A 23,948-nucleotide genomic window follows, 5' to 3' on the forward strand; every position below is an offset into this window, starting at 1 on the left:
GCTGGCCTCGAACTCAGAGAGATCTGCCTGCCTCTGTTTCCTGAATGCTGAGATTAAAGACATACATCACTATGTACGGCATAAAAAAACATTGAAAGAAAATTGCGTGCGCGCGTGTGTGAATGGCCAACGTGTAGAGGTCAAAGGGCAGTTTATAGAATCGGGTTCTCTCCTTCCACTGTGTGGGTCCCCAGGATGGTACCCTGGGTCATGAAGCTTCTGGAGGAAGCGCCTTACTTGGGGTGTCACCTCGCCAACCCTAGTTCCTTAAGACCGTAGCAGCCTACATACTACTTTTATGTCCCCTCTTCCCTTCATCTTTTAAGAAAGGGTCACATGCTGTAGCCCAGGCTAGTCTTTGGTCCTTTTCCTGCCTCTAGAGAGCTGGGATTACAGTGTCAGGCCGCTGCAGGCAGCTTTTCCTGGAAGCTACCCTCCTCCTGTCCCTGAGAGCGAGCACTGGCAACGGGCAGCCCTTAATTTTATTTAACAAGACCAGAAGGAGGCGAGACTTGGGCCGCCATCCCGGGCAGGGCGGCCCCCGGGGGGGTTCGTGCGCAGGCAGCCGGCTATGTTCCGGATGCGAGGCGACCTGGAACCGGGGACCACGTCGCCGGTCCACGGGGGCGCGCGGCGCAGCCTCGGGCGCGCGGCCGTCCCGCAGCTCCGCCGCCGCCGCCGGGGAGGGGTTTCGCGGGCCGAGCCGGCCCCTTTCATCCAGGAAGTGAAAGCGACGTCGGGGTCAATGAAAACAAACCGGGAGCCCGGGGGAGAAGGAAGGCGGGCGCGCAGGAGGGCAGCGCCGGGGCTTGGTGGAGCGGCGGCGGCGGGGGGCTGGGGTCGCCCCGGGGCGGGGGGAGGTCGCCGCGCCGTCCCCCGCTGGGGATGTCCGCGCTTGGCGGCCTCCGTACAGCACGCGGCGCCCGCCGGCCGGGCCTCTGAGGGCCGCCGGGTCGGGGCGGAGGGCTGCGGGCCCGCGCCTCCGCAGCAGCGCGGCCGGCGCCGGGCCAGGAGGATGCGCGGCGCCGGGCTCTGAAGCATGGAGGGGGTTCTGTACAAGTGGACCAACTATCTCACAGGTACGGGGCAGCGGGCATCCCTATTAAGCCGCGGGACTCAGTTCCACACCGGATCTCCCTCCCCACCCCACCCCGCTTCCCCCGTCCCTCGTGGGGCCCATCCCGGGCCGCTGGGTACAGGAGTTCGAGACCGCACACCCTCCGAAACCTGCGCACGCATCAGAGACCTGCGATGCCCCCTGTGCCTCGAAAATAGTTTCCCTTCACTCTTAAGGGTGTTCTTAAAACGTCTGCGTTTATCCGCGCTCTGTGGACAGCATTTTGTTAATTGAAGAGAGACAGAGACAGAGAATATCAAATCATTTAATTTTAATTTTTTTTGATTCCTTTACCTTTTCTTACACTGGTTTGAAAGTCCACTTGTTGAGATTGTCTGAGCTGGAAGCCGTGCTCAGTCAGAGACGAGTCTTCTTAGGGACTGGTTTTCAGTGAGGTTTGGGGATTCGGGTTATCGTCGCGAGACGCAGCGGAAGGAAGCACATTTTCAACACCTTGGGAATGCGTGCGGGCCATTGTGAGAAATAGTTGGAAGTGCAACACAGAAAAGAGCAGGCAAGTTTCACTGGTGATGTAGTTAGAAAGCTGTTTGTGTAGAAGTGGGATCATAAGCAACAGCAATCTCCCTGCCCCTGGTATTGGGAGTCTGGCTTTGAAAAAAACACTTTAAGTTCAAATCCTGTGATTTCTTCTATAACCAACACTAAAAGCAAGTGCGGGATTCTTTCTGGATCCCGTTTGTTCAAGGCCTGGGGAGTTAGCTGTTTTTGTCCCAGGGGTACCTTCCAACATGGAAGGACAGTCACTCAGTCTGCCCAAAGTATTGAGCCCTTCGGTCACGCTGTGATGACTCAACTAGCGACCGCCTATCTTACCTTGTGGGAACCTGCAGGTCAATTCTGTAAGGGCTAAATGCTTGCTTGTATCTGGCTAGAGCCAGATTTACGATAGCAAGTGGTTTAATATTCACAATCCACTGAAGTTTTCTGTTCAAGTGAAAAAGCCAAATAATCATGTAACTGACACGTATTTATTGGAAGCATAAGACACCAGAAACTTTTTCTAAGAGTTCTCATTGGGGCAGTTGCCAGCACAGAGTGCTGGTTGGGGTGGGGTGCTAACCTCACAGCCTTTAAGCATGGCGGTGCAGATAGTTTCTTTGGAAGTAATGCCAGAGGAATATTTCCAGCGTGGCCCAGAGCAATGGGCAGTTACTGCCATGAGTCATAATTGAAGGGGAAATTTCACTTGGGGTGGAGTGTGCTCTTGTGGGAGGGGGTCCTCCTCCCTGTGGGACTGAGTGCCAACACACGTTGTGGTTTTAGTTTTTATGGCTCATTTTAGTTTAACTTCTAGTAAGCATTGTAGAGCTTGTGATGTCCTTTGTTCAGAGTGATCCTGTTTTTTAAATGTAAAGTTGGCCTCCATGGCATGTTCAATTTACTGTCACCTGCGTCACAAGGATGAACAGCTGTTTGTACTGACTGATCTTTAAGGACCCTCATTGACAGTGTTTCCACCTTTTGTAATATTTATTTATTTATTTATAGCCTGTGGTATCGTAACATTTAGTAGCTTGAGGAAAACTGCTTGTAGAAAAAGGAAATAACCTTTCTCAGTAAAAGGAATCACCAATCCCTTTACTGTACTATAAATGTGTCGCTCAATTAGAGGAAATTAGGATTTCTTCAAAGAGGTCTGTGGAGGTAGCGAACAGGCTTGACAGAGGCATACACTCGGCCACGTGGCTCTCTCAGCCCCTACGCAGTCTATATGAGTCAGTCATTTTGCTCACAGTTCCTTTTGGAGGACTGTTGCATCATCATAAGGCAGTAGCGCACACTAATGCTTCTCGAAAACCAGAATTTGGCTTATGGGTGTAGGTGGACCGGAAGTGGAAGACCGTATTTTTCACCACCCCCTCTTTGTAATTTGTTTGCCATGGTGAGTTAGTATTTTGAGAATAATTGTATTCATTAATTCATGTTTTTCAGTCATCGTAGACGTAACATTTAAGATTCACTTTCGTTGTATTTCCTCTCACACGCTAGGCAAGTGCTGCCTCCCACGGCCCCCCTTTTTAAAAATGATTTAAATTTTCTCTAGACTTTGATGTGTGCGTGCTGTATTTGATGACTTCCGCCTCACCCTTCCCTCATTTATTTATACTTCTGTGCGTGTGTATGTGTGTGTGTGCTCTTGTGTGCATGCGTGTGTGTGTGTGTGTGTGTGTGTGTGTGTGTGTGTGTGTCTGTGTGTCTGTCTGTCTGTCTGTCTGTGAGGGAATGCATGGGATCCTTGGAGGTGGAGCTAAAGGCAGTTGTGAGCTGCCTGGTGTGGGTGCTGGGAATCGAACTTGGATCCTCTGGAAGAGCAGCATGAGCTCTCAGCTCTCTTTTAAAGCGCCAGCTGTGTGCTAGGGTGTAACCTAACCCTAAGGGACAAGGTAAAGTATCCATACCACAGGAACTTTTCCTCTAATTTGGCAGCCCTCCCTAGGGAATACAGTGTTTATAAACATGTATTTTCTTGGTGCCTGAAGTTATGTTTTTGAACATGTGGGTACAAAACGTGCCCCCATTTTTTTTTAAATTGCAAGATGTAGAAAGAATAATTTAACTTGTTTGTATTGACTCAGTGTCCTATGGCTGGATTAAATACTCTGACAGAAGCAACTTAGGATAAGAGGACTTTATTTGCTCTCAGTTCAGGTTATAGTTCATCCTTATTGGGAAGTCGCAGTGACAAAGGCAGCTGCTAACATTATGTCCCAACTCAGGAGAGAATGCTAGGGCGCACTTCAGTCTCCATTTTACACTACCCAGCTTCCCCTGACCAGGAGTAACCCTGCGTTCTGAAGTATTAAGAAGGGTCCTCATACTCAACTAGCGTAACCAATACTGCCTGCCTGAGCCTCATAAGCGAGTTTGTCGACTTGGCAACTATCACCGTAACACAACATTGTCACTTCAGAAGCGTTGCTGGTGAACTCTCAGCTCTATGTCTTGTGTCAAGTTTCTAAGGACGAGGTGTCCGGTCTTCTTGGTGCCTTCTGAACCTGGAAAACATGGGCTTACGAATTGTTTAGCAGCCCTGTGGCCAAAGTGTTCCAATGGTGGCGCGTCTCAACGTGTAGACTGCCCACACTGCATTGTGACTGCGTAGTGTTGGGAAAAATAAGGACAGGCGCCCCGCTTCTGGCGTGGCCACTGTGGTGTTAATGAATGAGCTGCTGCTGTCTGTTAGGCGTGTGCTTGATCAGATTCCAGGGGCAGGGCGCAGAGGCCAGTACTGGGGAAGCCCTCACTCTTGGGTGGTACTGACTTTGCCTTTGAAACTAGTCTGATAGCCGTGTGCTTCCGTTGCTGGGGAAATGTCAATGAATGAGTGAAGTTGACAGCATGTCTGCCTTAGCTGTGTCGCAGCGCGGAAGGGAGGGAGGGCGGCTGGGGGTGTGCTCTCTGTATAGGTTACCATGTCCACATGAAAACGGTGGGCTTTTCTTTACTTGCCCTGTGTCTAAGCGCATTGGCTTAAAGGCAACATCTTCTGTCAGGAAAGGAAGGCCGCACTGCACATGCAAGAGTTGGTCAACTTGTTCAACCACCTGTTTTGGAGAAAGAATTTTAGAGACTTAACTGGGATGAAAACATTTGCTCTAGGTTAGCTGCCAGGAATGGTAACAGAACTGGGCGCAAAACCTCCGTTTCCTGTAGGTTTTTTTTTTTCCATTACGAGATGAGCAACCTTAATCTGGAATGCTCCCGAACCCAAAGATTTTTTTTTTTAAGTGCCGAAGGGACACGGGCAAGTGGAAACCGCCACCCATGACTTCGTGTGACCGGGCACAGTCAGAAACAAAACCATTATGGGAAGCTAGGTTAGGTAATATGAACAAGCTGCGCATGGATTTCGGGTTTTAGGTTTGGGTCGCAGTCCCCATGAATCTCATATGCATATGCAAACCCAGAGTCTGACGTCGGAACCTCTGCTGGCTCCAGACATTTTGGAAAAGAAATGCTAATTCTCCATCTGTTCTCTTGGAGGAAAGCGGGGCAGCTACGCTGGGCTCGGATGGAGCTGTGGCTGTGCTCTTCTGGGTTGTTGAAGAGAAGTTTGTGAGCTAGAACAAAGACAGTCCTTTCTTATCTGTCTAGAGACCGAGGACACTTTGGGCAAATGTTGGCTGTTAAACCTTTCATTGTGTGAGAGTCCAGAATCATTGCGGCATGGGTGAAATCCGTTGCTAACCTGTTTTGACTTCTGGTCTTTGTAGGTTGGCAGCCTCGCTGGTTCGTTCTGGATAATGGAATCCTGTCCTACTATGACTCACAGGATGACGTCTGCAAAGGGAGCAAAGGGAGCATAAAGATGGCAGTGTGTGAGATTAAAGGTAAGGAAGCCAAGGCTCTGCAGCCTGCGCCCAGGGAGGAAAACACGTGTTCCTAATCATCTACCCATTTCCAAGCCCTCTTCCTAAATAATCAAGGGTAGCATATCACATGATTGAACACCGATTTGATATTCCCCCTGCATTGAAATTCAAATTAGCTTTTTCCAGTGGGACTGGACAGGTGATTTCTTGTGGCATCTACGTACATCCTGTTTCCTCCTCATGGAGATATTTCGGGAAGGTTGGAGCTGGGCTCTGTAGCAGAGGCAGGCTATCTCTGGGGAGGGAGTTCAAAGCTGGAGTTGAGCGTCCTTGGGTGATAGAGATGGTTTCCTTTTTTCCCAAAGGGGAAGGTGCCTTTCTCAGGGAGCTTTCTCTCACAGACCCACAGACCTTCGTGCATTCTTGCCTGTGGCGGGAGTGCGTGGGTGAAGGTGGGTAGAGTGAAATCAGATAAAATGATAATGAGGAGATTGAAATTCTTCAAGCAGAACTGAAGGGGAGCCAGCACCAGAGGAATTAACATTCAGTTCCCTCCAGGCCTTTCTCCTGTCCCCTCACAGTTTGAACACTTGAGTCCTGCATGGGGGCTTGCTCAAAGCCAGCAAACCTCTAGAGGAATCCTCTTGTCCTATGCATTTGCTTATTGACATGAATGTGTGCTACATTTTCCAGGGCAGGATTGATACTGTTGGCGTGATTTTATTGTAATTCTATGTAAGATTAGCCAAGGAGGGAAGAAAGATTTTTTTTCTGTTTCTTTTTTTTTTCTTGCTCTGAGTTACTGCTGCTCTTCTTCTTCTTCTCCTCCTCCTTTTTAATTTTTAATTTTATTTTGTGGGTATTGGTGTGAGGGTGTTAAATTCTCTGGAACTGGAATTACAGACAGTTAGTCTCAGGACTGGACCCAAGGCTTTGCACATGCTAAGTGGCTCTTCTTGGGTCTCATGGCCACAGAGAGTTCTTAATAATGTTCAGCTCTTCAACTCTCCCACCTGCTCCTTGGCTATAAATGCCCACTTTTCCTTGTTGTATGTGCTGGGGAGGGGGAGGAGCTCAGTCTCTCCATTATGTATACCTCATGTCCATAATGGACCCCAATAAAGTGTACTGCGCATGTTAACAACATGTCAGGAGCTCATTTCTAAGGGCGAGCATGCACCTAAGTGGCGGAGACCGTGTCCTACGTGTCCTCTTTTGTCCCCTTTCAGGTCTTTGTCCTGTTTTCTGAACTTGGCTCTTTCATATTGATTTGTAGCTGTTCTTTGTATAATGTGATGGGTTTGCAAATTTTTTCTCCCACTCTGTTTTTCTTCTGATAATGGTATCATCTGATGATCAAAATCCCAGCAGATGTACATTATACACATGTACGGAGATGGCCACAGGAAGTTAATCTGGAGAGAACTGTGTGGCTGTGGTGACACACACTCGTAATCCTAGTACTGGAGAGCCAAGAAGAAAGTCTGAGGATAGCCTAGTTTACATAGTGAGTTTCAGGCCAGCCTCAGCTACATATAAGACCTTGTCACAGGTAGTTAGATAGACAAACAAGTAACTGCCATGCAAATGAAAATAAAAGATCTGGTGACCCACGTCCCTGTCCTGAAGCTGGTGTTTAATTTCTCGGAGTAACGCTTTGTATTTGGGTTTAGTGATCTTGTGGGTGGTTCCCCTATCTACCCACCTCTTCCCCGGGAAGTGATGTCTTGCTGCGGACAATGTTGAAATTCTAGTATGAGTAAAAGTGAGTCATCTGTCTCACTGTTGTATGCCGGCGCTGTTGGTGCCATGGCCACCCTGGGTGTCAGGGTACCTCTGGGGCTTAGAGAGTGGCCCTGATGGTGTGCTGAGCCTCGGTTTCCTCTAAGCGTGTGAAGCATCCACTCCTGTGTGGTGACCCCTTCCGGATGCTTGTGTCTGTAACTGTGTTTCTTTGTGTCATCACAGTCCATTCAGCAGACAACACAAGGATGGAGTTAATCATTCCTGGAGAGCAGCATTTCTACATGAAGGCCGTAAATGCCGCCGAGAGACAGAGGTGGCTGGTCGCCCTTGGGAGCTCCAAAGCATGTTTGACTGACACAAGGACTGCAAAAGAAAAAGGTGATGACAGGTTTCTTGTCACAGCTGTTTTGTAAGCATACGTGTACCTGGCCACTTTCTGGAATCAGAAGGAAATTACTAATGTGGAATGTAAGGGGAACTTTTATTCTCCTGATGTAATTGTCATCTCAGAAGTTTACTGCTAACCCAGACCTAGTCCTGGAAGTCCTGGATTGTCTCTGTACAATCCAATCTAGGCCTAGAATGTTTTCAGCATCTGAGATTTACTGCTGCATAAGCTCACCCTTTCTAGTTCTTTCTGAGCTCTTGCTGGCTGGTTCAACTTAGCTTTCTGGCTCAAGCTTTTCTCCAAGCTGACTGATTCAATCTGGCTACTCTCTCAGCCTCTGATGACTGAATTGCTCTGCTTGGCGTCAAACTAACTTTAGCAATCTGTTCTAAACTTCCAGCTCCTTCTCATCCTCTGGTTCATCTGTCTTTACCTGCGTCTAGCTTGTTCTCTCTTCAACTCTCTCTGTAAAACGGTCCCAGTAAAACTGCCCCCTCCCCGCCCCCACCTGTGCTGCTGCTCCCTTTTAAGTCAGTCACCTCTCTTTCCTCTCTGTTCTCCTGAGAGTTGGGCATATCCTGTTCTGTCCTATCTCTGATTCGTCACTTTTGTCTGCCTCTCAATTAGACATCAATCACTTTCAAATACAGCTGCTTCTTTCTTCCAATTAACTTTACCTTCATTGTTTGGGATTAAAGGTGTGTACTAAGGTTGTGTCTGTGTTCTATTAGAGTAGCCCTGTTGTGGATTAAATCTCTCTACAGTACAAGACTTACATAAATATATCACCATAATATGAACTTTGTAAACAACAGGAAGGTCTAGGTTTAGGAGAATCATTATGAGACCAGTGAAATGCTTACAAGGAGGTTTAATGCTATGGGAAACTGTCCTTGGTTAACAGGATCTGAGTTCAGTCCCCAGCGCTCGCATAAAGAGCAAAAGCAAGGAGGCACATACTTCAAATCCTAGCCCTGAGGGGCTGGAGACAGGAGGATCCTGGGAGCTCACTGGCCGGCCAGCCTGGCTTCCTCTGTGGGTTCCAGGTCAGTGGGAGACCCCTTCTCAGAAGAGGGAGATGTCGTTCTCCAGGTTGACTTTGCACACACATATGCATATAAAGAATTTTTAAAAATTAAAAACAATCTTACGCTAACTTTGTGAAAACTACAAAGTTGTAGATGTTAGAAAATATATGAATTTATATCAAAGAAAAATGATTGATAAAGCACGGCTAAGATTAGGACAAGTAGCTAAAGGACAGGAGTAATCCAAATAATCACAGATACCTGGATAAATAAACAGATGTGGTGCCTGTGCCGTGGAATATTATTCATCCTTAAGGAGGAAAGGAACTGTGGCACACATTACAACTTAACTTTAAAAGCATAGTCTTAGTGAACAGGCCTGTCAATCACGATTGTTCTCATTTCAAGTACCAAGCATGGTGAGATTTATGTAGACAGAAAGGAGAGCCGACCCCAGAGGTGATGGATTCAATTAGAATTCTAAGGAAGGGGATTTCGAGACTTTCTCAATAAGTTAATATCTAAATAAGATGATGAGACTGTCTAAATAAGTAAAGTAAAGTCTAAATAAGTAAAGAAGAAAGAAAGAGAAGATAGTGGTATTAGTGCTTACATGGAGGAAGACTAGGCTAGTGTTTAGTGGGTACAGAGTGTTGGGAAAAAAAAATAAGAATTTATGTAGGTGGACAGTGGCCGTGGTTGCATAACATTTGAATATTCTTACTGTCACTGAACTATACATTTAAAGGAATAAATTTGTGCTGTGTGTAACTCGCCATTTTTATCTATTTATTTTTAAGGCCCAGGGGCTAGAGAGGTGGCTCGGTGAGGGAAGTGCTTGAGAACTGGGCTTTGGACTACCAGAATCCACATAAAGTCCAGTGGGTGTGTCTGCCTGCTGTGTGGATGGATGCAGGAGACCCCAGTGGTACCCTGTGGAGCTAGACTAGCTGTACAGGATGCTCCTGGCTCAGTGAGAGGCCTGTCTCAATCAGTAAAGTAGAAGGACAATCAAGGAAAGGCTCCTGATGTCAACATCTTGCCTTGACACCTGATGCCAACCTCTGGCCTTGACACCTGATGTCAGCCTCTGGCCTTGACAGCTGATGTCAGCCTCTGGCCTTGACAGCTGATGTCAGTCTCTGGCCTTGACACCTGATGTCAACCTCTGGCCTTGACAGCTGATGTCAGCCTCTGGCCTTGACACCTGATGTCAACCTCTGGCCTTGACAGCTGATGTCACCCTCTGGCCTTGACAGCTGATGTCAACCTCTGGCCTTGACAGCTGTTGTCAACCTCTGGCCTTGACAGCTGATGTCAACCTCTGGCCTTGACAGCTGATGTCAGCCTCTGGCCTTGACAGCTGATGTCAGTCTCTGGCCTTGACACCTGATGTCAACCTCTGGCCTTGACAGCTGATGTCAGCCTCTGGCCTTGACACCTGATGTCAACCTCTGGCCTTGACAGCTGATGTCACCCTCTGGCCTTGACAGCTGATGTCAACCTCTGGCCTTGACAGCTGTTGTCAACCTCTGGCCTTGACAGCTGATGTCATCCTCTGGCCTTGACAGCTGTTGTCAACCTCTGGCCTTGACAGCTGATGTCACCCTCTGGCCTTGACAGCTGATGTCAACCTCTGGCCTTGACAGCTGTTGTCAACCTCTGGCCTTGACAGCTGATGTCATCCTCTGGCCTTGACAGCTGTTGTCAACCTCTGGCCTTGACAGCTGATGTCACCCTCTGGCCTTGACAGCTGATGTCAACCTCTGGCCTTGACACCTGATGTCAGCCTCTGGCCTTGACAGCTGTTGTCAACCTCTGGCCTTGACAGCTGATGTCAACCTCTGGCCTTGATAGCTGATATCAACCTCTGGCCTTGACAGCTGATGTCATCCTCTGGCCTTGACAGCTGATGTCAGCCTCTGGCCTTGACAGCTGATGTCAGCCTCTGGCCTTGACAGCTGATGTCATCCTCTGGCCTTGACACTGCTGTCTATGTATAATCATGCCACCACACACACGCATGCACAACTCCCCTCCTCCAATGTAATTACATTTGGGCAATGATTGGCTTAGATCAGATATGCAGCGTGCTGCCTTGCTGTTTTCTGACAGGAAGCAGTGGCCCTGGCCTGGCTCAGCCACTTTAGAAAGGCCAGCGTCTGCTGACTGTGTAGCTGCTGTTTTTCTTCCTCCACAGCTTTTATTTCTGCCTTTAAAGGTAATGGCTGGTAAATGGCAGGGAGGATGGCCGGATGCGTAGTGTGTCCAGAGTCCCTAAGGACAATAAAGTAAGCGCTGCACTAAAATTTGGGGGAACAGTAAACTGTGAAAATGGAACCAAGAGGAAGAGAATTGTTAGATGTTGATGTGCAGTAGCTTTTCTTACCCCAGTGCCAGCCACGTGAGTGAGATAAAATATACACCGAGGCGAGCTGCAGGGGGCTGATCCCTGGAGAAGCATTTGGCACGTAGGTAGGTGAACTGCTGTTTTTAATATGTTAGAATTTCACAGGTTATTAATTTCTATATTAAAAAAATAATAATACCAGAGCTGGGGGGAAAAAAAGTATGAGGAAAAGAAAAACGCCAGTTCACAAGAGGAGAGGGGGAGGCTTCACGTGGAAGGAAATGAATGTGACGGAATCGCTGTGAACTGAAACGCCCAGGCTCAGGCCAGCAAGGTGTCTCAGTGAGTACAGGTGCGTGTGTACAGGCCTGGTGACCCGATTGTGCTCCCTGGCTCTTCTTCAGAAGGTGGCAGGAGAAGCAGCAGCTCCTTAGAGACGTCTCCTGCCCACTTCACATGGGTCTTGGGACCCGCACATGTACCTTTCCCCAATCCCAGATGTGTGTGTGTTTGTATGTGTATCTGTATATCTGTGTGTATATGTGTGTGTGTGTGTGTGTGTGTGTGTGTGTGTACGAACACGTGTACATGTGGAGGCCAGAGGCTTATGTTGGAAGTCCTTAGTCTCTCTCCACCTTATTTTTCTAACAGAGTCTTGAGCTGACCCGGAGCTCAGTGACAGGGTGCACCAGCTGGTCAGTAAGCCCCGAGGGTCCCAGTGCTAGGATTACACACCACCACCGGGTCCAGCTTTTTTTTAATGTGGGTTCTGAAGATGCGACTCAGGTCCTCATATCTGTGCAACAAGCATATTGTTGCCTGATCCATTCCCTTAGCTTCTGTTGCCTGCTTTTTAAGTGTTTTTTAAAAATTATATTACCAAAGAATATGAAAACGATGTAGTTTGATAATTGTATGTGTTTCTTTCAGAAATAAGTGAGACCAGTGAATCTCTGAAAACCAAAATGTCGGAACTTCGTCTCTACTGTGACCTCCTGATGCAGCAGGTTCATACGGTGCAGGAGTTTGTTCACCACGATGAGAAGCGCCCGTCTCCCAGTGTTGAGGTACAGCTTTTCCCCTGGATCCCTCTGCGTGGGGTCAGATTCTGCCATGGACTGCATTGGAGCATCCTTAGCTTCTTAGCATGACATCCCAGAAGCAGCATCCCAGACTCACTTGTAGGTGTTGGAGCTTCCTGCTGTGTTCTCTACAGCGCTTCCTGAGTTCTCTCTCTGTGCTTGGGAGTCAAGGCCTGTCTCTGCAGCCACTCGATAGTTAGGGGACAATGTTGGGGAAGAGTCGCGAAGAAGCATTGTGACCTGAGTTCTCTGGGCCAGTTCTATGAGTACAGTAGACAACTGCTGGGTGGTTGTTGTTTTCTTGTTTATTTTCCATTTTAGTGACAAGAGATTTCTTAGCTTTCTTCCCCCCCTTTTTTGAGACAGGTTTCTCTGTGTTGCCCTGGCTGTCCTGGACTCTTTGTAGATCAGGCTGGCCTCGAACTCACAGAGACCACCTGACTTCTGCCTCCCTGAGAGCTGGGATTCCTGGCGATGTTTGTTAGCTCTAATTAATTTCCTCACTTGATTCTGGGGATGTGCCTGATTTCAGGGGTGAGTGTGAGTGTGGGTCTGCTCAGTGCTTGTGTGTAATTTTCCAGAACATGAATGAAGCCTCCTCCCTGCTCAGTGCCACCTGTAACACATTCATCACGACCCTCGAGGAGTGCGTGAAGATAGCGAACGCAAAGTTTAAGCCCGAGATGTTTCAACTGCCTCATCCGGATCCCCTGGTGTCTCCTGTGTCGCCCTCTCCTGTTCAGATGGTTGGAACTTCTTGTTTTTCTTCTAGCAATATACGTATGGGTGAAATTAAAATTGGTGCATGCGTGCATGCGTGCGTGCATGCGTGTACGTGTGTGTTTGTTCTTCTGTTGCTCTCAGTCTCTCTCTCTTTTTTTTTAAAGATTCATTTATTTACTATTATATATACACAATGTTCTGCCTGCATGTATACCTGAAGGCCGGAAGAGAGCATCATATCACATTACAGATGGTTGTGAACCACGGTGTGGTTTCTGGGAATTGAACTCAGGACCTTTGGAAGATCAGGCAGCACTCTAAACTACTGAGCCATCTCTCCAGGCCTAGCCTCTCTTTTCTCAGTGTCCTAGCTTTCTTTGTAAGACTGGAAATGGGAAGTGGGTAGGAAGTAGTGGGAAGTGTGGAGGAAGTAGTGGGAAGTGCAGAGGAAGTATTGGGGAGTGGGTAGGAAGTAGTGGGAAGTGTGGAGGAAGTAGTGGGAAGTGCAGAGGAAGTATTGGGGGAGTGGGGAAGGAAGTAGTGCATAGGTTGAATTGCTTTGGCCTGTGCTAGTAACAGGCCCTCTCAGCTGGGAGGTGCAGCACAGGCACTTATAATGGTTTGATCTCTCCACTTTGAAGGGGCTGAGAATGGCCACTCTAAGCCATTTGCCTGTGTGTGCAGAAAGCGTTTTAGTGCAGTGTGTGTTGGGAGAGAGAAAGCTAGGCACTGGTGAGTGCTTGGTAAAAGCATTGTAATAGAGTGACGTCGTATTCTCGAGGGGTTGCTGTTCAGCAAAGCTGGAAACTTCCAGTAGGAAGTGTTCTGCCATCAGCATTTGAATTCCCTGAGTAAGCAAGCTATTTAGTTCCTCTGTGAAATGTCCTCTGTGTCCGAAGGTCACTGTGCAGTGGCTGAGGCACTTACGTTGGTGCTCAGTGTGAGTTCTCTTCATGACTCTGCACACCAAGCACTTCGCCGTTGGCAAACTCTTTGTGCTTGTCCGGCGGTGGTGAGATGAGGTCTGAGGGCGCTGCAGTGTTTTCATGAAGTGGGCTCAGGAGCCTCTCTGTGGGGGAGGAGTGCACCTGGCTATGTTTCAGCAGTTACGAGATGACGACTGTGCCGAGAGCAAGCTCACTCCCGTGTTCTCTCACCCACCCCAGCAAGGGCGGTCACGGAGAGGGAGTAAAGGTCACGTCCTGCATCTGAGTCTCATCCTTGTCAGTGAGTGCTGGACCGATAGTGTCCATGCAAGTAAGCCTTTTGGCCACATGGACTGGGGACGGTTCAATTGACTTAGTGAATGAGGTTTTCCTGTCTCAGTCAGGCAGGGATCTTCTGCCAGGACTGTTTCTCTTTCATGCTGAGCGTATCGTGGGGACCAGAAGTAGGGTGTCAGGTCCCCTGGGAACTGGGCCACAAGTGGTTGTGTGAGCTACTCCATGTGGGCTCTGGGAAGCAAGCTCAGGTCCTGCCTGTGAGTAGCACACACTCACACTCACACTCACCCACACTGCGGAGCGTCTGTCTCCCCAGTCCCTCGGAGGTGACCAGTTTTAAGGGAAGTGACTGTGAAAACGGATGTTAGTGTCCACCTTAACTTCATGCCTGTCATTGTAACTAGAAATATCCGCCATCACTTCAACTTGGGTTCTTGTCAGCTGGCAGCTGACCCTGCAAATACAGAAGGCATTTATACAACATGTTAGATGTGGGTCCGTGTATATAAGCCATGCTAAGCCTTTAGTATAAACAGGTTTCCTGTCACCTTGTTAAACTGAAATAATCTGTTTTATTAGTGCTAACCTCCCCCCCCCCCTTTTTTTTGGTGGACAAGTTGGATCTTTTAAATTATGTTTGTGTTCATTGTATTTGTTACCTGTTCTGCTTAATCAGACTTTTTTTTTTCTCCTTTTAACATCATGTCATTTGGACTGATGTTATATGCCCTGCCTGGTGGGCAAACATTCCCGAGCTTGCACCCTCAGCCCATTGCTTGTTTGAACACATACTTCAGAGACCTGTTTGAGGTTTAGGGTTTTTCCTGAGTTCTTTACAGACTTTGCTTACTAATGCTGCCCTCCGTGCAGGCTGCACTGGCACTCCAGCGTACGGACGCTGCCTGAGTGATGAGTGGAAGAAAAAGCTTTACTTCCATGCTCTGTCCGTGCCCTTTAGAATAGAGAGAAAAAGACATTTATTAAGAGTACTTTCTGGTTTGCCAGATTCTATAATAAAAATTATTTTTAGATTAGTCATGTAATTACTATTCTTTATACTTTTACCTATTACGCAATACATACATGATTAGAATCGTACCATTATTTTGGTTTGTGTTGAGAAATTTCCAGTTACTTGTTATTAGGGAGAGTGTTGGACATTGTGTTGAGGTTGTGGCCTGAGCCTATAGAAGATAAGTGTCTTCTTTAGGCATCTAGTTCTCTGAATACATTTACATTAATTATGATAATAAATTAGAGGTGCCTTATTCTCTTTGACTAAAGATCGAGCTAAGGCCTTTTTCTGTTTCACATCTCTAGATGAAGCGTTCTGCCAGCCACCCTGGTTCCTGCAGCTCGGAGAGGTAAACCAACCATTCCTTCTGACTAAATCGCGTCTGAGCAGCGTCCTCAGGCCAGGCCAGCTGTTGTGGATGTCAGCTCTGCGTGGCGTAGCTCTGGTAGTCGTTGGGGCAGGGCCTGGCTTCAGAGAGGAGTGTGGAAAGGGAACCCAAAGGTAGTGCCCTACTGGCTGTTGCGGCTTCTTGGGCTTTTGAACTAATATCAAGAAGTACGGGGCGCTGAGAGGGCTCAGCAGGTGAACGTACTTGCCACCAAGCAATACATTTTGTAAAAGAAAAAAAAAAAGGAATAAAATATATCAAGTGATGGGTAGAGAGAACTTTGTATTTGATAGGTTGAATGTCCACAACTGAGGATACTGTGTCTAGCGTTCTGTAGAACCTTGGATTCATGCTAGGCTGCTATTGAGGAAGCTCAGTGACAGACAGAAGCCATATTCATATTAATGCTGTAAAAAGTTTGCCCTGCTGTTGGGACACTGTGCTTCCTAGCCATGCCCTTCTCAGATGCTGGCCACGCCCTCTTCTGTTCTCTGGCAAGTGAGGAAATTAAGTTTCCTTAGCACTTATTTCTCCACGCTGACTAGTAAGTCCTGAGCCTTGCTATTGTTTTGCCTTTTTCCCTGGTAACTATATAATCCTTGTTGAATTGATCGGCTTAGAGGAAGCCAATAATTTATATATAACCATCCCTGTGAGGGTATAAAGCATTAAAGGAAACAAAAATGAAAAGCACAGCTTTTTAAATTTTTTTTCTTTTCTTTCCATTTGCTTGTTTGTTTCTTACTTTTTAAATTTTATTTTATGTGCATTGGTTTTGCCTGCATGTATGTCTCTGTGAGGGTGTCAGATCCCTTGAAACTAGATTTACAGACACTGCTGTGAGCTGCCATTGTAGGTGCTGGGAGTTGAACCCAGGTCCTCTGGAAGAGCAGTCAGTGCTCTTCACTGCTGAGCCATCTCTCCAGCTAGGTATAAGGCATTTTAACAGCTGGCCTTTACAGAACAATGGAAGCTAAATCATTCGGTGGCAAACATTTATTTTGACCATAGAAAGGTTTCTAAGCTGTATTTTTATCCATTTTTCCTTAGAAAAGGTGTTACAAAAAGATTTAAAAAATATTTTTTTTAAGGTTGTACAATATTGAGCAGACATGAAGCAGAAGCTGAGATGCAGTTAGATAGTAGGGGTTTGCTTCTGTGTTTGCCTCTTTAGACTGGATTTTTTTTTTTTTTTTTTTTTTAAAGCCAGTGCTCTTAAGTGTTGAGCCATCTCTCTAGTCTGTAGACTGATTTTGGTTTTTTTGGAGTTTTGTTTTTGTTTTTGTTTTTGTTTTTTTCTTTTTTTTTTTGAGACAGAGTTTCTCTGTATACCCTTGGCTGTCCTGGACCTACTTTGTAGACCAGGCTGGCCTCGAACTCACAGAGATCCGCCTGCCTCTGCCTCCCTGAGTTCTGGGATTACAGGCGTGCGCCACCACAGCCAGCTCTAGACTGATTTTTTAAAAAACAGTTTTGTTTTGGTGACAGGGCCTTATGTAGCACAGGCTGGTCTCATACAAGGTCCAGCATGCCTAACCCGGATCCTCCTGCCCTTAGACTCATTAGTGCCGGGAGGCCGGTGCTAGCCACCATCTCTGGTTTAGGCAGTGTTAGGGCTTCATGCCTGCTAGATAAACATCCTACCGACTAAGCTGCATACTTAGCCCTGAAAAAATGTCTTTTTTAGCCTCCATTTCACCACCTTGCCCTTCTGTTTCTGTTCAGTGATCTTCCATCTGAACATCTCTCAAGTTTTTGGCATCCCCTTCAGCCTGCTTTTTTTTTTTTAAAGGTTGACATTAGATATGTAGACTTGTGAAACTCATAACTTAGTTCTCAGTCTGCAGCTTCACTGCACCCTCTTCTGGTTTAGAACGTGGCCTCTGAGTTACTGAATTCCAAGTAGACCCGTTTGCCTCCACACTTCCCTCCTGAATGAGTGACACGTTGCTGAGCTAAGACAGCAAGCACAGGAAGAGCTCCTCATTCATTTACAGAGAAGCTGATTGAAGTCCCAATGGGGGTAATGGTCTTTTCCTGGTTTAATGTCCTGTAGCCTAACCCTTTTTATTTAATGTGTAGGAGTGGCTGCTCCATCAGAGAACCAGCATCTGCCCTTCACCGACCGCCTCAGCGACGCCACAGAACCTACTCAGACACGGACTCTTGTAATGACGTTCCCCCTGAAGACCCAGACAGTGAGTTCCACAGCTCTGTCCCTTCCTTTGGCCACTGCAGCCAAGCTGTTGCAGGTCCTTGTAGTTTCTGAAGCATACTGTCATTGGATGTCATTGGGGCACCCTGCTCTTAGGTGGATTCCTTAGAGCGAAGTGAACCCCCACAGTCCCACAGACGTTTGCATGTGCTCTTCCCGGTGGTAGCTCTGGTCCTCTGTTTATTCTGGTAAGAGTGCTGAAGATCACTGGTAGACACTTTCTCTTAGAGACATATTTATTGAATGTAACTTTATTCCCACGACGTTTCCATTTCGAAGTATTACAGAAAAATCATTAATTGTAGGTAGAATGCTAGAGGAAAGTAAAGGTCTAAATTGACAGAGAAACTGGCTATGTTACATGATTTGTCTGCCTTAAAATGGCTGAAGAAGGTGATTTTGTGTGACTGTTTTAAGGCCACACCCATCTCTGCACCTTTCTCCCTCACTTCAGAGGCAGCAGACTGTCCTTTCAGGAAAGCCTCGTGATTTCTGTTAAGATTCATAGTTCTCTCTGGGAGCAAGGTTTTTCTCAGTGGGTCAGGATGTACCTCATTTGATGGCGGGGACCACGGTTTTCAGCGAACACAATGTCCTATGCTAACGTCTCAGTGACTAGAGTGCTACTGGTTCGATCCGTTACCTCCTGTGAAGCACGTGGGAGCGTTCCTGAGGAAGAGACACACTGTTCTTCAGGAGTTCACTGGGCACCACAGTTGTCTGGAACATGGGTCTGACTTGCCTATGGAAGTGACTCAATGGGGCTAGTTCTCCAGACAGCTGGTCAGAGGGTAGGATGAGCCGACGCTTGGGCCTCTGCAGTTGTTTTGGTGTTTTTTGTTTTGTTTTGTTTTGTTTTTTGCTTTTTTGGAGACAGGGTTTCTCTGTGTAGCCTTGGCTGTCCTGGACTCACTTTGTAGACCAGACTGGCCTCGAACTCACAGCCATCCACCTGCCTCTGCCTCCCTGAGTGCTGGGATTAAAGGTGTGTGTCACCACTCCCAGCTTCCTCTGTGGTTTTGAATAGATGAAAAACCAGTGACTTTTCTTCACTTACCTGGAAACTTAAGCAGGCTCGGCTGGAGGGAGACTAGCAAGGGTTCCAGACAGAGCTGCTGACCACTTTCAGATACGTTTTGAAAACCTTTTTCTTCGTTTAATGTATTTGTGTGTGAGGCATATGTGTATTTGCATGTGTGGGAGCCCAAGGCTGAGTTGGTAATCTTCCCTCACTCTTTACGTTTTTTCTTTTGGAAGTGTGTGGATTTTAAGACAGGGTTTCTCTGTGTAGCCCTGTCTGTTCTGAACTCACTCTGTAGACCAGGCTGGCTTCCGACTCAGAGATCCCCGTGCCTCTGCCTCCTGCTAAGAATACAGGCTTGTGCCACTGTGGTCAGCTTTTACTTTCTTTTTGAGGCAGGGTCAGTAATCAAGCACAGAGCTCACGGATATGGCTAATCTCATAACCAGCTGGTTCCTTTTGGTTAAGCAGCAATCACTTTAACTGCCGCCATCTCCTTAGCCGGTTTTGCTTTCTATATAACTCTGGCTGGCTTGTAACCTATTATGTAGACCAGGCTAACCTTGAACTTCCGGCAATCCTGCTTCTAACTCCCCAGTGTTGGGATTAAGGCACACACTGCCATACCTGGGTCATTTTTAGATATTTAGGAGGCAAAACATTCACTAGCTTAGTTGTTAGGACTGTTTCTTTCATTCTCTCTCTTTTTTTTTTTCTGACTTAACTTCTATTTTTTAAAAAAATGTTTAGATATACATTTATAGTATTACACATATGTACAATAAGCTACATATAGCAAGAAGTACCACAAAATAATCAGGAATTATATAAATGTTACATTTATAGTGTTTTGGCTATTTGTGTTTGGCATCCTTGAAGAAAACATCTTTCCTATCTTGGTGAGTCTAAAATTCTAAATGTAAATCAGTATCTATTGTATCTCTATCAACTTAAAAACGTCTGTCTAGACCTAAAACCATCTTAACCCCTAAACAAGTAAGCTTAATTGTAAAACGAAACTATCTGGACTTGAACGCCATCAGAGAATTGAGAAGGAATAAAATTAATTACACGAGTAAACAAGGAGTGCGAGCTAACCACTTCCAAAATGAGAAAATGACGGAGACAGTTTGCTGGCTGAACAGTCACCCAAAACTCTCTATAACGTTGGAGCATCATCTTCAGCCTTCTGGCCCAATATATCTGATAGACAGACCTTAGGACTGTTTCAGACGAGTCACACATACATACCATACAGATGTATGTTTCAGTTTACCTTAAACCAGTGGCAAGCTGACAAGTGTCACCCTTCAGTTTCTTTCTCTTTATGCTTAAGTTAACAGTTTAGTTGACAAAGCAGAGAATTAATATATTGGATATATTAGTATTATGTATATTGCCATTATCAGTTGGCTATTCTTTTGGTGATAGTATCTTGTAGCCCAGGTTGGTCTTGAACCCTGTGCATAAGAAGCTGACTTAATTCCTGATCCTCCTGCCTCTACCTCCTGCCTTACGCGATCACAGGCAGGCACCACCATGCCTGATTTATTCAGTGATGGGCCTTGAAACCGTGAACCCTGAGTGTAGTCTGCCCCTGAGCTTCCATTCTGTATCAGAATACTGCTATATGAGAATATTCTTCCTGTGAGGTGCTTTTGGTTTTGAAAGTTTGCTTTTAAAGATCAGAAAAGTAGAACAGAACAGGCGTAGTGGCTCTTGGGAGGCTGAGTCAAGCGGCTTGGTGTGAGTTTGAGCTCAGTTGGGGAGGTGCGTCCTGAGTTCGAGGCTACCCTGCGATACAGACTGAGGCCTTGTCTCCAAGAACAAAACCTAAGTAAGTAAATAAACATAAAGGAAGACAAATGTTGTGGGGGAGCCTTGGTAAATCAGACAATGCATGGGAAGTGTAGCTACCCTGGGATGGGTCAGTAACGCTCTACATTTGTCTGTTCACCGTGAGCATCACTGGCAGCTGTGCGCCATGTGGAGAGGGGGAACTTCTGACATAAGCCGTCTTGCTGGCTTTGCCCACAAAGGCTCAGTTCTATTACTAAATGTGTGATCGTGGAAAAATCAGGTATTTATTTAATTTATTTATTTTAATTTTTGTTTATCAGAATGTACTACTGGCATAAGGACCATCAAGCTGAAAAAGCAGTAGCTGGGTTAAATTCCTCTCAGCGGGTTGATGGCCCGTAATGTGCCAGCCTTGCTTCTGGCAGCGTCGGAAACACATTTCTGCCTCTATACTAATTACAAAACTTGCCTTAGCCATGCTGAAGTTTCTCCTCGTGACTGTCAGTGATGGACAGTGATAGGGCTTCTCTATCAAACAAAAGGTTGTCAGGGAACCGGTGGAATTTCGTTTCTCTGAACAGACCTGAGATGTCTGTTCACCGAGGCCGGGGATCAGCGTTCCTTAGATGTCTAACCTGTCGACTGCTTTCTGCAGGACCTCTTCACTGTTCAGGAAACACACTTAATGGCGAGCTGGCATCAGCAACTGTTCCTGAAGAAAGCAGACTTATGGCCAAGACACACTCTGCATCTGAAGATCCTCTTCCGCCCTTCTCCTGAGGAAACGGACACACCCTGCTTCCTCTGAGTGTTGCTATGCAGAAGCTGCTGTGACTAAACTCTTTCTGGAGTGGCGTTCCCCTCTCCTTAGGATATCTCTGCACTTTATAGAATATTGTAAACAAACAACCCACATACTTTTGAAGTGTATTTTATCTTTCTATAGTTTACTTGCGAGAGTATTTTCCTAATAACTTCACAGTATGAATGTGCATCTTTTTTTTTTTTTAAACAAATGATGGTGTAACATTTTGACATCCATGAGGACAAATGTAGATATTTTTCTAAAAAAAAAACTGTGAGGGCCTGACAGCTTGGTCAGTGTGTATTGTAGTATATAAACATGAAACCTCGCCAGGTTTGTTTGACAGAAATGTGATAGATGTAACTTGTGCCATGGACCAAAAGGTCACTTCACCCCAACTTAAAATTAATTACCATAGCAGCTTAATGGTGATTGTATATTCCTTTAAGCAAAAAGGAAGCATTTACTATTTTAAATGTCTTTAGCCCAAATACTATGACATATTAAACATTTTAAAAAAAAAATCAGATTCTGCTCTCCTTCGCATGTGAAGTTGACACTGCTGATTTGTCAATACCAAACATCAGGTTACAGTATTTAATTTTTTTATTTATTTATTTTCTTACTGCATCAAAAGATGATTATGTCCTAACTTTTATGACCTCCCCAATGTAAGATGTATATGCATTGTTGTTATGTACATTGTTCTAAGATAAGAGAGGCAAGTGTCTCAGCGACCTTGTTCGCGCACACCAGAGAAGTAGATGCCTTTCAACGGAAGAGGATTTTAGTGTTTTCCTATGTAGGTGTCAAGCCGCTGTTGTAAGGTATGGTTTGCCGCTCTTTGGCATATCTGGACACATTTTTAATTTATGAATATTTATACAAAAAAGTAATTCTGTCAAGATGACTGTTCTATATCACTTGAGAATGGCATTATTTAATTAAAGAACAATTTGCCTTTTTTTTGGTAGTGCCTGTCATATATGTTATCATCTTTGCCCTGTAATCTTTTCCTTTTACATCACTCTGGGGTGATTTTTTTTTTATCCCAGAGTCTTGAGTGAGCAGCACTTTAACAAAAACTGGCTTCATGTTTTTAAGTTAGTCATATTTAATAATAAACACATGGTTTTTACATTCAAATTCATCATATAGTACATTGTATGTCTTACATTCATTGCTATTCTGTCTGGTCCTTATTAAATGTCTTCAGTGTTCTTTATTGATTTTATTTTGTTTTAGTGTTCAAGCCTAAAGGTGAACATACGTTTAGCTTATATTTCCTATGAGTTTAGAATGGGAGCCAAATATTTAGCAAATATTTGATATTTACTAAGATGAGTGTATACTTTCCCCTAAATTTAAAACCATATATTCTGTCAATGGAAGCGGCCACTTATAACTGCAGTTCATATGTTCAATATGGAAAAAAATTGATGATACAAGTTTTCATAGAAAATGGATGGTCAGTCTTTTTCTTTTTAAAAACCATATGCCTTGCAGAATATGGTGCTTCTGATGTTTTTCTGGTAGTTGTTTCCCCCTCACGGTAATAGGCTTATAATGAAAGTATATAACAAGCATTTGAACTTGTAGAAATATAGGAAAATTTCATTTTCTTTTGCTTTACCCAAATAGGAAAGTTTGTGAATAATTTCTTTGTAAATATTTTAAAAGTAAAATGCGGTTGTTTTTAGCTTGCACTCTGCCCCGTCCACATAGACACACTTAAGCAGTGGCTTTGGTAGGCACACTGTCCCCCTGAAAACGTGACCTTGGAGCCCTTTGCCCTTGAGCCAGGCACATTTGTGGAGTAAGCTTTTTGAGGGGGGCGTATATATACCTTGATTCATGTGTAGATGCTGAATTTCTTCTTCTTTGAAGTTCTTGTTAAATTGATGAGACCAAACCCTGAGCCTCCGGGTCCCTCCTGCCTCAGTCTCCAGAATTCTGGGACTGTGGATGAACGTCCGTCGCTAGTCTGAGAATTAGCATCCTGAAGGACATTATGAAGCTTAATGTCTTACGTTTTGAGGATCAAATTGTGCCTGGCTTTTCTGGGTTTTAAGGAAACAGTGAGTCAAAAGCCATTCTGGGAGTGCCTTAGCTTGTTTGTCGGTTTTCTCTTTCTAGTTTAGCCTAGGGCATGGGATTGCTGACGTCCACGGAGACTCTTCTAAGCAAAACAAGTGCCTGCTTTTCGTTTCTAGTGTCTGCTTCCTCTGTGTCTGCAGATCTTCCAAGATTAGCGGGACCTTGAGAACTGTTCTGTGAAAGAACTAAACCTGAGTTTTGTCATGTCATTGTCTTAGCAGTGACACACCATGATCAAAAGCAGCTTGGGGAGGAAGGGTTATTATTGGAGCTCAAGACAGGAACTCAGACAAGGCAGGAACCTGGAGGCAGGAGCAGAGGCAGAGGCCATGAAGGAGTGCTGCTCACTGCCTTGCTCAGCTTGCTTTCTCACAGAACACAGGACCACCAGCCCAGGCATGGCTACACCTACGATGGTCTGGGTCCTCACCCACCAATCACTAATTAAGGAAATACCCACCTGCCAGCCAATCTTAATGGAGACAGTGAATCCATTCAGGTTCGCCCTTTCAGATGACGAAAGCTTATATCAAGGTGACATAAAACAAGTCAGGACAAGTGCAGAAGTAGATTCTTGGTATAGAATAATGTCCACCAAACACTGAGGACACAGAAA

General features: G+C 45.8%; 1 protein-coding gene across 1 annotated transcript; it reads left to right on the forward strand.

Moving 5' to 3' along the window:
* The first annotated feature begins 863 nt into the window (after positions 1-863).
* On the forward strand, positions 864-22,464 carry PLEKHA3 (pleckstrin homology domain containing A3). The gene is made up of 8 exons (XM_084800170.1): positions 864-1,079; positions 5,353-5,469; positions 7,420-7,575; positions 11,894-12,030; positions 12,627-12,791; positions 15,312-15,355; positions 17,477-17,592; positions 21,086-22,464. The coding sequence occupies exons 1-8, from the start codon at positions 1,040-1,042 to the stop codon at positions 21,208-21,210; spliced, it is 900 nt and encodes a 299-aa protein (XP_084656296.1). The 5' UTR covers positions 864-1,039; the 3' UTR covers positions 21,211-22,464.
* Positions 22,465-23,948: the final 1,484 nt, after the last annotated feature.

This window comes from Acomys minous (assembly GCF_964271855.1).
Source record: "Acomys minous genome assembly, chromosome: 10".
In the NCBI taxonomy this organism is placed as follows: Eukaryota; Metazoa; Chordata; class Mammalia; order Rodentia; family Muridae; genus Acomys; species Acomys minous.

What these genes read in the sequence shown, in the direction of transcription:
- PLEKHA3 (XM_084800170.1), top strand. Translation starts at nt 1,040, where the DNA reads ATGGAGGGGGTTCTGTACAAGTGGACCAACTATCTCACAG. An exon ending in GCCCGTCTCCCAGTGTTGAG is followed by an intron (nt 12,031 to 12,626) that starts GTACAGCTTTTC and finishes GTAATTTTCCAG; the next exon opens with AACATGAATGAAGCCTCCTC. An exon ending in GGTTCCTGCAGCTCGGAGAG is followed by an intron (nt 15,356 to 17,476) that starts GTAAACCAACCA and finishes TTTAATGTGTAG; the next exon opens with GAGTGGCTGCTCCATCAGAG.